This window comes from Sipha flava, unplaced genomic scaffold (genome assembly GCF_003268045.1).
Source record: "Sipha flava isolate LNK unplaced genomic scaffold, YSA_version1 356_pilon_pilon, whole genome shotgun sequence".
In the NCBI taxonomy this organism is placed as follows: Eukaryota; Metazoa; Arthropoda; class Insecta; order Hemiptera; family Aphididae; genus Sipha; species Sipha flava.
This window is the reverse complement of record NW_020273051.1, coordinates 231,359-246,528: the sequence shown is the minus strand read 5'-3', so window position 1 is coordinate 246,528 and position 15,170 is coordinate 231,359. Positions and strand designations below refer to the sequence as shown.

The following is a 15,170-nucleotide window of genomic DNA, read 5'->3' as shown; positions in this document are numbered from 1 at the left end:
TATTTTTATAAAATGTTCTAGTGCGTATAAAAAAATCACACAGTATACGCGCTACGATGAATATCGCTACGTGTATTGTTCTCGATTTCCATACTCGCGTGCACGGTGTACACCTCTGACGACACGAGCGTATTCACACACGACGTAGTTGTACAATGGCCGAGTGGTTTCGTTTCTCCGCGCACAGAGTGGTTAATACGTTTTTAAAAACAAATCGTGATCACCTGACTACCTGAATTGCGACACGGACACGATTGCATTAGACGAGCGTATGCCGACCGCAAGAACGTTACCGATTATCGGAAACACGAAACTCGTTCGCGTTCGTCCATTGTATTTTTAATGCACTCGTACACAACCGCATCGACGTACACGACAAAAACCGTACAATCCCATAGCGGGCAAAACGACCGGGCTACATCGAAAACGCCTTGTGGTTGTTCTTTTATTAATATTACATTTTTTTTTTTTTTCTATGATCATTTCATCTCGCAGCTTTCATCCCGACCCGTTGCAATATCGGATGTATCCTATTGTAAAGTACTTCCGAGGTAATCACGTGCAAATTTCTACAGCTCATGGGCGTCCCTATGGGGAGGGGGCAAGACGGGACACTTTATCTTTTAGATTCTGAATGGAGAAAGGATTTTATTTTTTAATTAGTAAAAATACCAGCATTGACATGATAAACAAGGTTATATAAAAAAATATACAAATATATGTTATATATGTTAACAATAAAGATTTCGAAAATATATTAGTTGGCCAACGTAAACATACGAATAAATTCACTAGGCAAAATTATCGAAGAGTACAAGTAGATACGTCTAGCTAAGTAAATAGACTCGTATCGAACATTAACTTTTCGTGATAGACAACGTTTACTCATTTCATTTTGAATTTTATTTTTATATCTTACAATTTTATACCACGTTTGTATCCGTGATTAATGAAAAACCAAAAATGGACCAACAATGTCAACACACTTTCGTCAATACACCTTTTTACAAACGGTTTCGTAAGTGTAACGAATGCAGTAAGAGAAAAATATGAACACCGATCGCGAAATGCTCTGGTCGCAAGAGTTACTATCATCGTAGGTGCACACAGCTGGACGGAAAAGCGTGCAGCGGGTCAACGGATCTCGTCGAATCGACGGCACTGGTACAGTGACGTATATAGGCCCGGCCCTATAGTGAAATTTCAGATTCAATTAAAACATTATTATGCATATTGTTAAATTATATAATTATATATTTATACCATATGATTATAGCATGGCCCGTACCTACTATAATTGTTGTTGTTCTATGTTAGTATGTTGTTTTTGAGGTATAAAATTCACGTTACTGACTGATACCATAGTCCATGATTGCAATAACAAATCAAAATACGAATAATCTATTAAAGGACAAGACAAATAAAGCTGTGTATTTACATCACGGACTGGGTTGCACAAACGATCAATAAAAACAGTTCAATAAGCTGTGATAACGGTTCAATAAACAGTCGGATAAATAACTTGGTTACACAAATAAATTGGTTCCACAAATTTCGTTGCGTTGCACAAATATTTCCATATGATATGTAATAGTTCGTTCGTTAACCGTAGTTAAGTGATACTGATAAAAAAATAGTGATAAAAATGTATGTTATCAATTTTCAAATTTAATCATAATCGTTTTTTTTTTTTTATAAAGATATGTTATTTCCACGTATTATTATTTATATAATGTCGAATACATGTTAATTTTATCGATTTAAATTAAACAAAATAAAAAAGCAAAAAAATGTAATAAAAATTACAATTTACAATGTTGATAAAAATATTATCAGTTTATATCAAACCAATAAAGTTATAGAACTCTTTTAAATATTTATCGAACCGAAATCGGGTCTACAACATATCGAACCGATAACATAATATTTATTGGATCGATACAACTTTTTGGTCCTTTGTGCAACCTATCAAATCTTATCGATTCAATAACCTAGTTATTGGTCCGATTACTAGTTATTGATCGTTTGTGCAACCGTGCATAGATATCTTAGCAACTCTGATCCGTGGTTTCCATAGTACCTTGATAGCGCATTCTATTTTTAGAAATGAATTTCTGTTTACTATTGTATTTACATATTGTAAAATGTTATCAATTTATCACGGGTTGCTAGGAATTGTTTCGTCGATTGTCTTAGGCAAATTGTACACCAAAAGAGCAAAACTGCGTTAGACAGTGTTAGTCAGCTAAAAACAATTTGTTTTTATAAAGTGAACACTACCTAGAAAAAACACCATTAGACAAAACAAAAATCAGTTGTCATCATGTCATTTAATGAAGTTGTTGGAATTTGCATGTGATACACATCACCCAATTAAGAACAGAATTATAAAAGAGAAAAAAATTATGGATTCATCCGTTAAATAAAAACTTGGTCCTTGTCTCCAAAATTATAAATGAATGGTCTTATTTCCACTAAACTTACTAGTATTTCCCTATCACAAGCTATAAAAGTGTATAAACATTATTATTAAAAATATATACGAAATACAAAATACACACGAATAATAAAATAATTCTTTCTTGTCTAGTTGTGACTAACGAAAAACGTGGACACTGAAACAGTATCAGTCATGACTGTGTTTTAAAGCAAAAACGATTACTAACTACTGTAGAAAAATGCTTAGTTTATTATGTATCTTATTTAATAATAAATATAGGAGTATATTAATATATTTAAATTCCTATACTTCATTTATGCCATAATTAAAACCACTCGTTCTCTAAAAAATTTCTAAGTCTAGCTATGGTGGGGGTAAATTGACCCATAGTGAAAATAATTCCAATACACGCCACTGCACTGGTACGTATATATATATTTACGAATAGATCGCAAAGCATTAGCTGCTACTACCCAATGGCGCCTAACTAATTTTAAAAACACCCACTCTCCACTCATAATCAATACTAAGTAGTATCGCTAAATGTTCATTCAAAGGGTTCATCATCAAACTATAATTTTTACTGTCAGGAATTGGATGAATATTGATAAAGTGTCCAATTTCTTAGGATTCATATACATTGCTACTGGTGCTACTTAATAAAGCCTCAATAATCATGCATTGTATGGTGTATTTTATATTTTATTTTATTTTGCATATATTATTATTTACTCGGAGAGAGAAATGTCCCTCCCTTGCACCCCTAAATGGACGCCCTTGACATATAGTCATATAAGAGGGAAGAGGCTTAGCGCTCTAAAACGAATGAATACACTATGCAGTATATTGTATGTTAAATATTTTATGAATAATGTAATATGTCATGAGCGATTGTTATACTGATTATGATTGATATTATATAATGTAACCTAACCTAACCTAACCTAACCAATATGTTACTATATATCTACCATTCATATTTTCATATTTAAGTAATTTAAATTCATTATTTTGTGTTTCAATTAATTTGTTATTAATTCAATTGTTTTAATCTGTTGACAATATGGGTAGAGAACCTGTTATTGAAGCAATTTCACTTTTTAAATACAATATTTTATATTCTGATAATAATGGCATAACAAATACAACCTTATCTATTTTTAAATACCTTATATTTTTTTACAATCAAAAAACATTGATTTACAGGCGAGTTCGTGCGGAACACGGAACACATATGTATCTACTTTATTATATTTACTCTAAATATTAATAAAAAATAAGTTATTTCACAACAAAAATAAAAATAATTTTTATTGAGTTTACTTTCCAATTGTTGTCGGACAAGAAGAAAGCACACTGGACTATTTGTTCATTCCATTTGTATAGGAAATAGGAACATATTATATTACATTTATTTCGTAACCCACATTACCAAGTCACAATTCCTAAATGAAAATTTTAAGTCACGTTTTTAAAAAGAATTTGTCATTAAAAATCTAGTCATACTTTCATATGTATGTTAGTACCGTTACTCAGTTCCGGAATCAAATAGGTATCCCAAAAAAAAAAAAAAACCAACAAATTAGTTGTCAATAACTAGTAAAATAAACTGTAAAGAATAATATCACAATAAAAAATATGAAATTTTTCCAAATATCATTAATTATCTATTTAAGTGATATATCATCAACTATATTAAAAAAAAAATAGTTTTAAAATCGTAAAATTAATTACATCAAGGACTTCACTTTCAAAAGATAAATTTAAATTACTAATTTTATAAAAAATCGATGATAAGAAATACAAAATTATTTCAACCGTTCGATAACAAATCAAAATTAAAAAAAATACCAAATAATAGATACTTACATAAAAAAAAAAAAAACTTTCATATCTTAACATTAAGTTCAATAAAATAATAATTAAGCTAGACGGCTATAGGCGAGCAAAATCCTTGAAATGTAAACCATAAAAAAATTATTTAAAAATGCTAACAAATGTGAAATTTTTTCAGATGAAAAATTAAAGTATTACTAAAATACCATTGACTTAGAAATTATAACTTAATAAAGTACATTTGTTCATAACCGGTTCAAAATAATTACTTAACATCGTGATTTAAGATACAATATATATACATATATATGTTACCGGAAAATATGACAATCAGTCCGTGTTGACAATGACTAGTCAATAACGATAATGCCTGATTTAGTAAGGAATTAATGTCAATGCCTAGTCATTGATAACAATTCCTAATAAAAGAAGGCATTGATAATAACATTAAAAATTAATTTAATATATTTTAATACTTATTAGCTATTTAGGATCAATCATAATTTTAATCTTTATTGTTACGTGGTAAATTATTATGACACTTGGAATTATATAATCTAGTACAGCGGTATCCAAACTGTTCTCCGCAATGGTTTGCCTAGGGCTCCGTTCGTAACACCATAAAAATTTAAAAAAATGTTTGTCATTTAAAATTAATATATATTTCATGAAGACTTGAATATTCCATAATCAGATCGATCACCGATAAAGCGGTATTGATATTTGTTTGAATGCGGATTTATAACATTGCCTAATATAATACGGAAATGTTGATAAAACTACGAAATATTCAACATTGCCTAACCTTTCCAGTCATTGTCAACAATGACTAGGATATACTGACAATTCCTGAATTTTCAACTTTTCCGGTAACATATATACATATACATTTTTAAATCTTACGTATTATTAATTCTTGTACACAATAATCTCGTAAATAAAACTAATTGCAAACTAATAATTGAATCCAAATAATATAAGTATACTACCAGATAACTTTTTAACAAATAATATCTGAAAATTTCCTTAGTATACTTCGAGATTCAACGGTGTAGTATAATTAAACTTTTAAAATAACTTCTTTTCTTTTTTTTTTTTTGACGAAGGAAATAAATTAAATGAATTCTTACGACTATTTTTTATTAAACTCACTTGTTTTTGTTAATTTTGTTAATCGATCAGTTAGCTTTTTTAGGCCGGCAACATATGGGCGATATTTTACGGCGTGACATTTTTACCGCGCGTTTTGTTAAATAACATCAAAATGATTCTAAAATAATTTCATTACTTATTTTATAACCATTTCATTACTTTAACAAAAGCATAATACAAGTCTCGCGCAGTAAAATTAATACGTGACATTTCGATAACTGTCACGTGCTCCATGACTTGACCGTGCGTTGAAAATTTCGCGCGACAAGGACTTACCGCTTGTATGCATTGAAATATATGAGTGACACAGGCGCGTATTTTAGTGGGAACGAAGGAGGCGATCACCTCCCCCTGAATCCGTATTTAAGGGATCGATTATATGTGAGATAAACATTTCAAATTTTTATAATGTGGATCATCTTATTATAATACTTAGTGTCCATACCAGGGCACCAAAACGTTTTTATAACGTCATAAGTAGGTATAACGTTAAACTATTCAAAAAGCGATTGAAATCGATAGCAAATAATGAAACAGAAACGAAAAACGATTAAAATTAATATCGAATAACACAGCAGAAAACGATTAACGATTGAAACATAAAAGAAATTGCCATCAAAAAATATTTATAATCATCAGTAAAATAGATTTGGAACATAGTTAATTTTGTAAAATTGACTTAAATTACTAGATAATCTAAATAAAATATATATAAAAAGGATGTTTAAAACAGCAAATAATTGATCAACTAATAATATATAAAAAAGCATTACCAATTATAATTTATAAATATGCTTTCTGAAAATATGTCGGATGTAGGCGCGGAACCCGTATGGCCTCAAAAATAATTTCGGTGAACACCGTTGAAACATTAGTAATACACCATACATATGTTATAAATTGACATAGTGGTGTAACTGGGAAAAAATCTAGGGGGGGGCAATATAATATATTTATTATTACCAAAACCCTGACACCCCTCTCCCTCACCATTTAAAACATATTTTTATTGTATGTATTTTATACAGTATATTTAATTGTTTGATTTTACATGAGTCTTTTAACTCATTTTGTGGTTTAGATTAACATAAATTGTAGGTAGCAATATTGTTAAATAATACCCATAACAGTTCATTAATAAAAGGAGCTGTTTGTACTGTTGGATTATCTGGGGGGGGGGGCAAAATTATACCTTTATCACTCAAAAAATTGGTCGGGGGGGGCACTTGCCCCCACAATTACGCCACTGAATTGACAATACATATTTTACGTGGTATGTGAATTTTATTGTTGTTATATAAATATAATATAATATAAAATATAAATATTTTGATAGCAATACCAACATCCCATATGTTACAATATAAAATAAAAATAATAATTAACATAGGTAATTGTAGGCGATCAGGCAGTCTCATGAATCGAATGATATAATCATATATTTGATTTTTGTTTTTATCTATTTTTTCTCTTTAGTGCGGGCCACGACTTAGAAGATTAGTCTAAGGTCGTGGTGAGGGCATTTATTTTTTTCCGAAATGACGATATCGTCAATTGCCAATATTAATAACAAACCGTACAATGTATAAAGTATAATACACCCCTCGTTCCGGTGAAAAAATATAGTTGGGGTACCCAAAAAAAAATAGTAGAGGAGCTCTGTCCCACTGCGCATCTCCCCCCCAATTCGAACACTGATTGTTATGTAACTTGGTTTTCTGTAAACACATCGATCAATTTTAACATGGATTTGTCAAATGAAAATTGTCGAATACCTACTCGACGAAGATAGTTTAGGTATTGATAACTGTTAATAATGTCAATAGAAGAAATGCCATTATTATTGGACAATACTATTACAAGATTCTTACTCAGACCGAAACGAAAAAAGAAAATGCTGGAGAAACATATTTTGTAAAATAAAACCAGCGTTTGTGAAGCTGAATAATATTCTCGTCCGCCATCATTGACATGTAGAATATTGGTTCAAATCGCTAACATGAAAAATATCACACGGTAAAATAACGCTCATGTGTTGCCTCAATATAATTTTTATGAAATCTTATATATTCAATATTTTTTAAACCATTTATTATTGCATATGACTTTTTCATATTCAATAATTATAATAACTAAATACAACTATGCGCCATTGACCAATTTTATTTGAAAAATTTGTATGAAACACTGCAATATGTCCTATAACTATTGGTAATATTTCTAAAATGTGATTTTAAAATAAAAAAATAAATACAACAAAATTGTATTCATTTTTACGCAAGATAATATCAAATGACAATAATAAAATCATTTTACATTATCTATTAGTTATTGTTTAATAGGTACATATTTGCTGGAATTTTAAGAAATTTCAAAATCAGTTCAAATTAATAACAAATTAATCATACTATATTGCATCATTAATTTTAACATTTTGAGAGTTGATGAAAATCTAATCATTTAGATGTTAGTGAAACCATAAAAACTAATATTATTATTTAAACATCTATTCAAAGTATTATATATTTATAATTTAATTTTAAAATAGTTATGTTTAAGAGATTTTCTCCCAGGTTCCAGCATAATTATTTTTGTTGAATCCAACTATTTAACTTTTCATATTGTGAACTATGATTTAATCCAAAGTTATGAGTCTTAAAGAAAAAAAGTTTATTAGAATTGGGTGTAAATGTGCATTTTAAATATTGAGTGCAGGTCAGGGGCATTTTAGGAGTTAAATCCAGGGGTGTAATTTTATCCACTATTTTTGATTTTTACCTGCACTCTGTCCAACAAATGTATAAAATGGATAAAACCTTGTAATATTTTAATATTATAACACAATATAAAACTCTGCGAAATTGCAACCGGTTTTGTTAGGTTTAACCTGGTTCAAACAAAATACATTTAATGTTAACATTAAATTGTTTCATTTTATATATGTGAATTATCATTATTTTACCAAATGTCATTAGTGACCAATTGTCAATTGATGTTTTACAAGCAGAACTACACTTAACAGTAATGTGCCAACTGAAAAACAGATATGAATAAGTTTGATTAATTTATAATATTATTCACTATTTTCTATCTAATTAAGTCATAATTATTGCAGTACATTTTTATATTAAAATATAATATGTCAGTCTAATACTATTTTTTATATTATGATTGTTAGTAAATCAAACTAGACATTCAAAATATAATATTATGTCCAGAATATATTTTATCCAATTTTGCCTATTAATTTTATCCCCTAGGACAAAACCTTATTAACCCTAGTTCAACACCCTATATAAATTCCAAAAAAATAATTCAGTATGTTTTTATAGAGTAATAGTGGTATATAGATTTTATAGGTATGAAAATGTACTACCTAAAACCATCCTAAAATATTTTTTTGTGTATACTTCTGGTACAGGTATAGATTTCATATTTTTTTTTACAAAATTTCACAACTTAATATTATTATAAATGAAAAATCAAATATTTGAAACATTATTTTTTTTTATTTTTTTCATTAGTTATAACTAATCCTTAATAATGAACATAATGTTAACATTATTTAATGGATAAAATATTAAGTAACAAGTATTACACATAATGAACCATGATTTTTAAAAGAGGGTTTTTTGTACTTTAATATTTGGTTGTGATAGCTGTTAAATATAATAGAGATACCACAAATTTCTTTTTGAAATAAATAATTTAAATAGCACATTTTACCATATCCATTTTTTACATAATTTGAAAAAGAGAATGTTTTAGACCATTTAAAGCAATTTTTATACATTTTATTATTTGTAATTAATAATAAACATTATTTTAAGTAATTTTAATTAATTAGCCATGATATAATTTTTGAGTCATTGTCATCATGATTTTATAGATAATTTAAATATTTATAACCTGAAAACATATTTTGGTAATTTTAAGTACTAGTCACATATCCTTTTTAATAATAGTTTAAGAAGCACATTATAATGTTATTATATTATTACATTATGTCTTAAAAATATAATATACTTAAAGGTAAATTTTCCATTAAATTCAAAACTAATTTCTTTTTCTCTAACTTTAAAAAATTCATATCAATATAATATTTACCATACATTTAATTATTTTAATTAATAAATTATATTTTGATAATAGTTTTAAGTACAATATATTCCATAAAAATGTATGATTTAAAATTTATAATATAAATATAAATTGAAACACTCAACTATAAAATCATCAAATTATTTTTAAGTAAAAAGTAAAGTAATTGAACTTAAAATAATCATTTTAAGGTAATAACATTTTACTTCACTATCACTTCTAATTTTATAAGGAAAAATAAATATATCAACACTTTCTTCATAATCATTTTTGCATTTTTTTCTTTTTTACTTTTTAAAATATTTATTTGATAAATTATGATATAAATTTAAAACACTGGTTGAATTAATTTAATTTAAATTATAACAGTTTAAATACTATTAGATTTGTATACATTAAAATGTGTACTTCAATATTTAAAATATAATTAAACAATTATAAGTTTTCTAGTATAAGCAGGTTAGAAATAACTGTTCATAAAGTTGTTCATACTTTTATTCAATATTTTTAAAAATAGTTACATATAAATTAAAGAAGCAGTTTTATATTCATAATGATATTGCTATTTAAAAGTAGAAACAGTATTAAATTAGTAATGACAACAATAAAATATGTAGTATATTTTTAGATAGTTAACATATTGATACATTTTATGTAAAATGATCCATAACTATATACAAATAGACATTTATAGATTATGGTCAATTTATCAAAAATGTAAAAATTATTGTTAATTTCATCACAATAATAATAATAATCAATTATTGTGCATGTATAGTGGTAAAAACAAAATAGTCATGTAAAGAGAATAATAACTATTTTTAAAATAAATGAATTACTACTTAAGACCAAACTAATTAAAATTTTTACAACAAACAGGAAAACAAAAACAGAAATTACAATAATACAAATAATGAAATAAAGAAAAATCCTGATTATAAAATTGGAATTTATAATTTACTCCTAGGATATTTTAACTATATGATATTACTAAATACAATCAAATTTACTTATTGTTTGCTTTAATAGCTTTGTCGTTGTAATTTAAATAAACAATACCACAACCAGTCAACAAACATCCTGAAATCAAACCGGCCACTGTAGCTAAACTAGAGTTGTTCGGCAATAAACTGCGTACAATAGCCCATGTCAAAACTGATCCTGTGTTGAACAAGACTGATCCGTACACACTAAAATGTTTAAGGAATTTTCAATTAGTGTCAATACATTGAATAATCGGCTTATTACCTAAAGATGATGCGTAGTTTTATTGGTGCTTCACTGAGATGAGGTCGTCCAGCAATGAAGAGAGCAGATCCCAAACATGAGCTGAATAAAAATGTATTTGTGAGATCTGGCTTAGGTACGATCCTTTGATTCAAAAATACAAAATATTAATCAACTGTAGTCTACAAGAACAGTTAGTGTTATCATGTAGCGACTGGGTTGGGCACTTACCTTTGCAAGAGTCTTGGGTTCATCACATTGAGAGACAAAAATGTATAGTTTAATGTACCAAAAGCCGGAGCATAGAAATTTATTGCTGATTCTTTGGTGACCGGCGGTGGTCTGTAGCCAACGATCGTATCGACCAACGATTTCTTATCTGAAGATGTCATTGTAACGAGTCGGGAGAGATCAGATTGGCAGTAATTCGTACGAGTAAAACCAATTCGGCTTACGAGAAAAAAATTATAAAACAGTTTCAGACACAAAAAATACAGTAAGAAAATTGATAGGCGAGCGAACCACAGGAATAAAATTAAATGCGAATGTGACGTTCTGACGTTGAAGATCCGTGATAACGAGATATTTTGGTGAAAAAAAAAAATTGAAAATAATGTTCGTGGATATCCCAAAAACGATTGCTGCCTATTGATTTCGCCCGTCGGGTTAATTTACATCAATCGGTCATGCATATTGTTACGCAAAAGTTATTATAATAAACATAATCTCAGAATAAACTACACGACGAACATCCACCCGACAAATGTCCACTAAACACAAACGTTACGTGTATACGACAGAACACCGACAGCATCGTACGCCACACTACCAACATAACGTCTGCACGAACGCGATAATCGTTCGGTACTGATATTATTATATTCTGTGCTGATATCGACAGTCGTAACAACGTGTATCCTTGGCGCCATTAAGAAATTTTAAAACGCACTGCCCTAGTTCAAAACCACTGTTCGCTGTACACAATCCAAAGCGTTTTACTACAATAATACATTTTCAATTGTTTTATTATAATTGGATATGTTATGATATTAGTTTACAAAATAATAATTATATAATATTCCTATAAACTCTTCCATAGACCCATAAAAACATAATATTCAAATAAAGAACAATAGATTGAGATTGCTACGGGCTACATGCTTGGCATAGCCAAAACCCACTAATACACATAGTATTAGAAGAAAACGTAGTAAGGAATGATGTGAAAGCGTTAGGAGAAGGCTTGGACTGGAGGATTCAGGTATCGGATAGAGAAAATTGGGTGCAAGAGTGTATGTTGGGATAGTCCTAATGAGAGTTTTACCCATGAAGAAGAAGAATTATATATTAATTTTGCTTCAACAAAGTTTAAAGTTAATAATAAATAAAGTAAAATAAACAAGTTGCAAATTCTTTCAATAAGCATATGCTTGAAACGGATGAACTACATTGATCCATAAAAAAAAACATAACTTATTCAATTTACAACTAAAAATTAGCATTAAAAATTTTTTCAAATAAAATATGGAAACTTGAGAGTAAAATATTATTTTCCTTACTGTAAATATGGGTGCAAGTATATTCTAAATTAATATAAGGAACTTTAAAAAATATGACATCAAAAAATTGTTTGATTCAGGACTAGATTGTTATAGGTAATCATTTCTAAAAAAAACAATATCAATGCTTATGGAAAATAAAATGAGTAACATATTAAATTTAATTTGATCCATTGAACAACAAAAAAATAATTACAATATAAATTTGTAATAATACATGTATTTTTATAATTTATTTTTTATTAAAATCAAAGGAACAATATCCAAAGGAAAAAATGTACTCAATTATAAAATAAATTTCATACAACTAAAATATATATTTATATATAACAACATATTAAATCACTATAAATAATATGGTTCAATATGAAGATTATAAATTGATTTACAAGTCATCAAATAGCAGACAAAATTTGTCTATTAAATATTTTAATTTTATTTTAATAATAAGTACACATTATGTGTCAAAAAAATGAACCACTAAAAGTGGCCTTTGAAGAGGCAGACCAAGAAAAAAAATGACCGGAAGGAGTACAGGAAAACTTGTTAAGGATAGATAATGAGAACTGGACAGACATAGTACATGTCAAGGACAGAGAGAGCGATGTTGTGGTGATGGCCAAAACTCTCAATGAGTTGATACGCCAAGGAAAGAAGACCAAGTATCTACAAACTAAGTTTAGTGTAATGAACACAGATATTTGCACAGAAATTGCAATTAACTGCCAGTGAAATTGTAATTTTATTTATTTATTTTGTTTATATTAGTTATTGATCTTGAATATATATTTCTAAAAATATTAATATTTTATAAGCTCATATATTTTTTCCTTAAAAAAAAATATACCAAAATAACTTAATAAATACCTTATAAGAAAAAAAAGCAATTTTATTTTACATTACTTATATTTTATTACAAACATGTGCTATGTGAATAATATTCATTATTTATCCAACTATGACTTTTCACCATGTTTTCAATCAAATTAATTCACTATACCAAACATACCTAAGATATTTCTATCAATTATAATAATTTATACTTTAATCGCAATATAGTATCAAATCTTGTTTTATTACTCTTACTCATAATTATTAATATTTTTTTAATCATACTTCATTCATTATAACGTAAATGTCAAGCCATCTAATTGACAAAGGTATAATAAAATAAAAAAATAAATATTAATTATATTTAGAGTACCTACAATGAAGAGCAATAAAGTGTATTCAATAATGAAATCAAATCAAATAAATATTAGCTATCATTTATAAATTTCAAATTTTATATTCTAAATAATTTGTTACCTGCAATAGCTGTTAACTGCTTAAACCTCAAATCGTTTAATAATAATCATATGTCACTTAAACTAGAAAGTCTGGACTGGAAACTGTTATACTGGTACATACAATTTACTTTCAAAAAATTATTGAGCCAAGGTTGAAAATGTACTTAAAAAGGTACAATTATTGTTTATTTTTAACCATGTTATGTAATATAAAATTCAGTTCATGCAAATTATTTATAATTAATGAATATTAAAAGAAAAAATTTCAAATATAAAATGTATTACATATTTTTATCTAATTCCTCTTTTGCCTTATTGATTTCTTTGATATGCTTCTCTATTTCTTGTTTACGAAATTCTATGTCTTTTTTAATTTCGTCCAACTGGGCTCTTTGCTATTTAAAAACATGATTCTTTAATTGATTCAATTTGTTTTATTTAATTAATATTAACCTGTTTATAAAAATATTCTTCTTCGTTAGCAGCTTCTCGCTGACCCATAGAACCGCCAGCTTCTCGAATTGATCCACCACCACCTCCACCTTTGCCAGCACCACTGCCTAAATTACCAAGACCACTGTTTAATCTGTTAAAACTCAACATATATTAACACTTAATATCACTTAAAAATATAAATTTGGTTTAAAATTTAAATTTAAAAATTAATGTTGCATTCTTGCCTCATTATTAATATATTTATGGACTTGAGTGAATTAGAAGATCCTCTTAAGAAAGTATTCATGGCAATTATTTTTAAAAAAAACACGTTAGATATAAATTACTAATTATTATAAATGTATTTTATATTTATAATATTCTAATGAAATACTTTACAATGATGACGAAAAATATACCACAAGTTATGACTAATTTAGTCACGGAAAATACAACAAATATGGCGTCCAATACGCAATTGTTCAGGACATAAATGCATTATGTTGTTAATGTTCAGGTTCAATAGAGAAAGGAAAATATATTTCCTTTAATCGAACAGTGCAGTCTTTGAAATGTTAACATTGATACAATTTCTATTTTTGATGTTCAAGGGAGAGAGATATGTACATTTCCTTTGTCTGAATAGTGCCGTCTTTGAAATTTTGACATTTTTGATATCATAAAATATTTTATTCATTTTGGAACAATCAGTAATTTCAAAATATATCTGCTCGCAATATATTACAATGTCTATAAAATAATGTCTGTAAATTAAAAATTTATTTTTGTGTTATTACACATGATTGATTAATAAGAGTAGTCAAAAATAATCATCATAAATACTATTATTATTTTTTATTTTTCATAATTTAAATTAATCAGCACAACCTTGGCCCATAGGTAAATATTGGCAGTTATTTTTAAATAATTATAAATTGAAATGAAAAAATTAATTAATTGTTTCATTTATCTGTGAAAAGTAATAACAAAAATGATTTCTCTATGTTTTCAACCAAATATATAAAAATTTATAAAATTTAAATAGTTCATAGTTTATAAAATCACTTTGTCTAGTTTACTTCATATAGAATTAAATAATAGTTTAAAGTTATTATTGTATTTAGGATCTAG

General features: G+C 27.3%; 2 protein-coding genes across 2 annotated transcripts; both read right to left on the bottom strand.

Annotated features, from left to right (window-relative positions):
• Positions 1–10,511: 10,511 nt before the first annotated feature.
• Positions 10,512–11,469, bottom strand: LOC112687536. The gene is made up of 3 exons (XM_025560279.1): positions 10,988–11,469; positions 10,778–10,900; positions 10,512–10,719 (listed from the first exon to the last, which is right to left on the bottom strand). Exons 1-3 carry the CDS (start codon positions 11,146–11,148, stop codon positions 10,536–10,538), a joined length of 468 nt encoding a protein of 155 aa, XP_025416064.1. The 5' UTR covers positions 11,149–11,469; the 3' UTR covers positions 10,512–10,535.
• Positions 11,470–13,835: 2,366 nt separating this feature from the next.
• Positions 13,836–14,694, bottom strand: LOC112687540 (ATPase inhibitor, mitochondrial-like). The gene is made up of 3 exons (XM_025560283.1): positions 14,285–14,694; positions 14,058–14,190; positions 13,836–13,999 (listed from the first exon to the last, which is right to left on the bottom strand). Exons 1-3 carry the CDS (start codon positions 14,344–14,346, stop codon positions 13,886–13,888), a joined length of 309 nt encoding a protein of 102 aa, XP_025416068.1. The 5' UTR covers positions 14,347–14,694; the 3' UTR covers positions 13,836–13,885.
• Between the last annotated feature and the right edge of the window lie 476 nt (positions 14,695–15,170).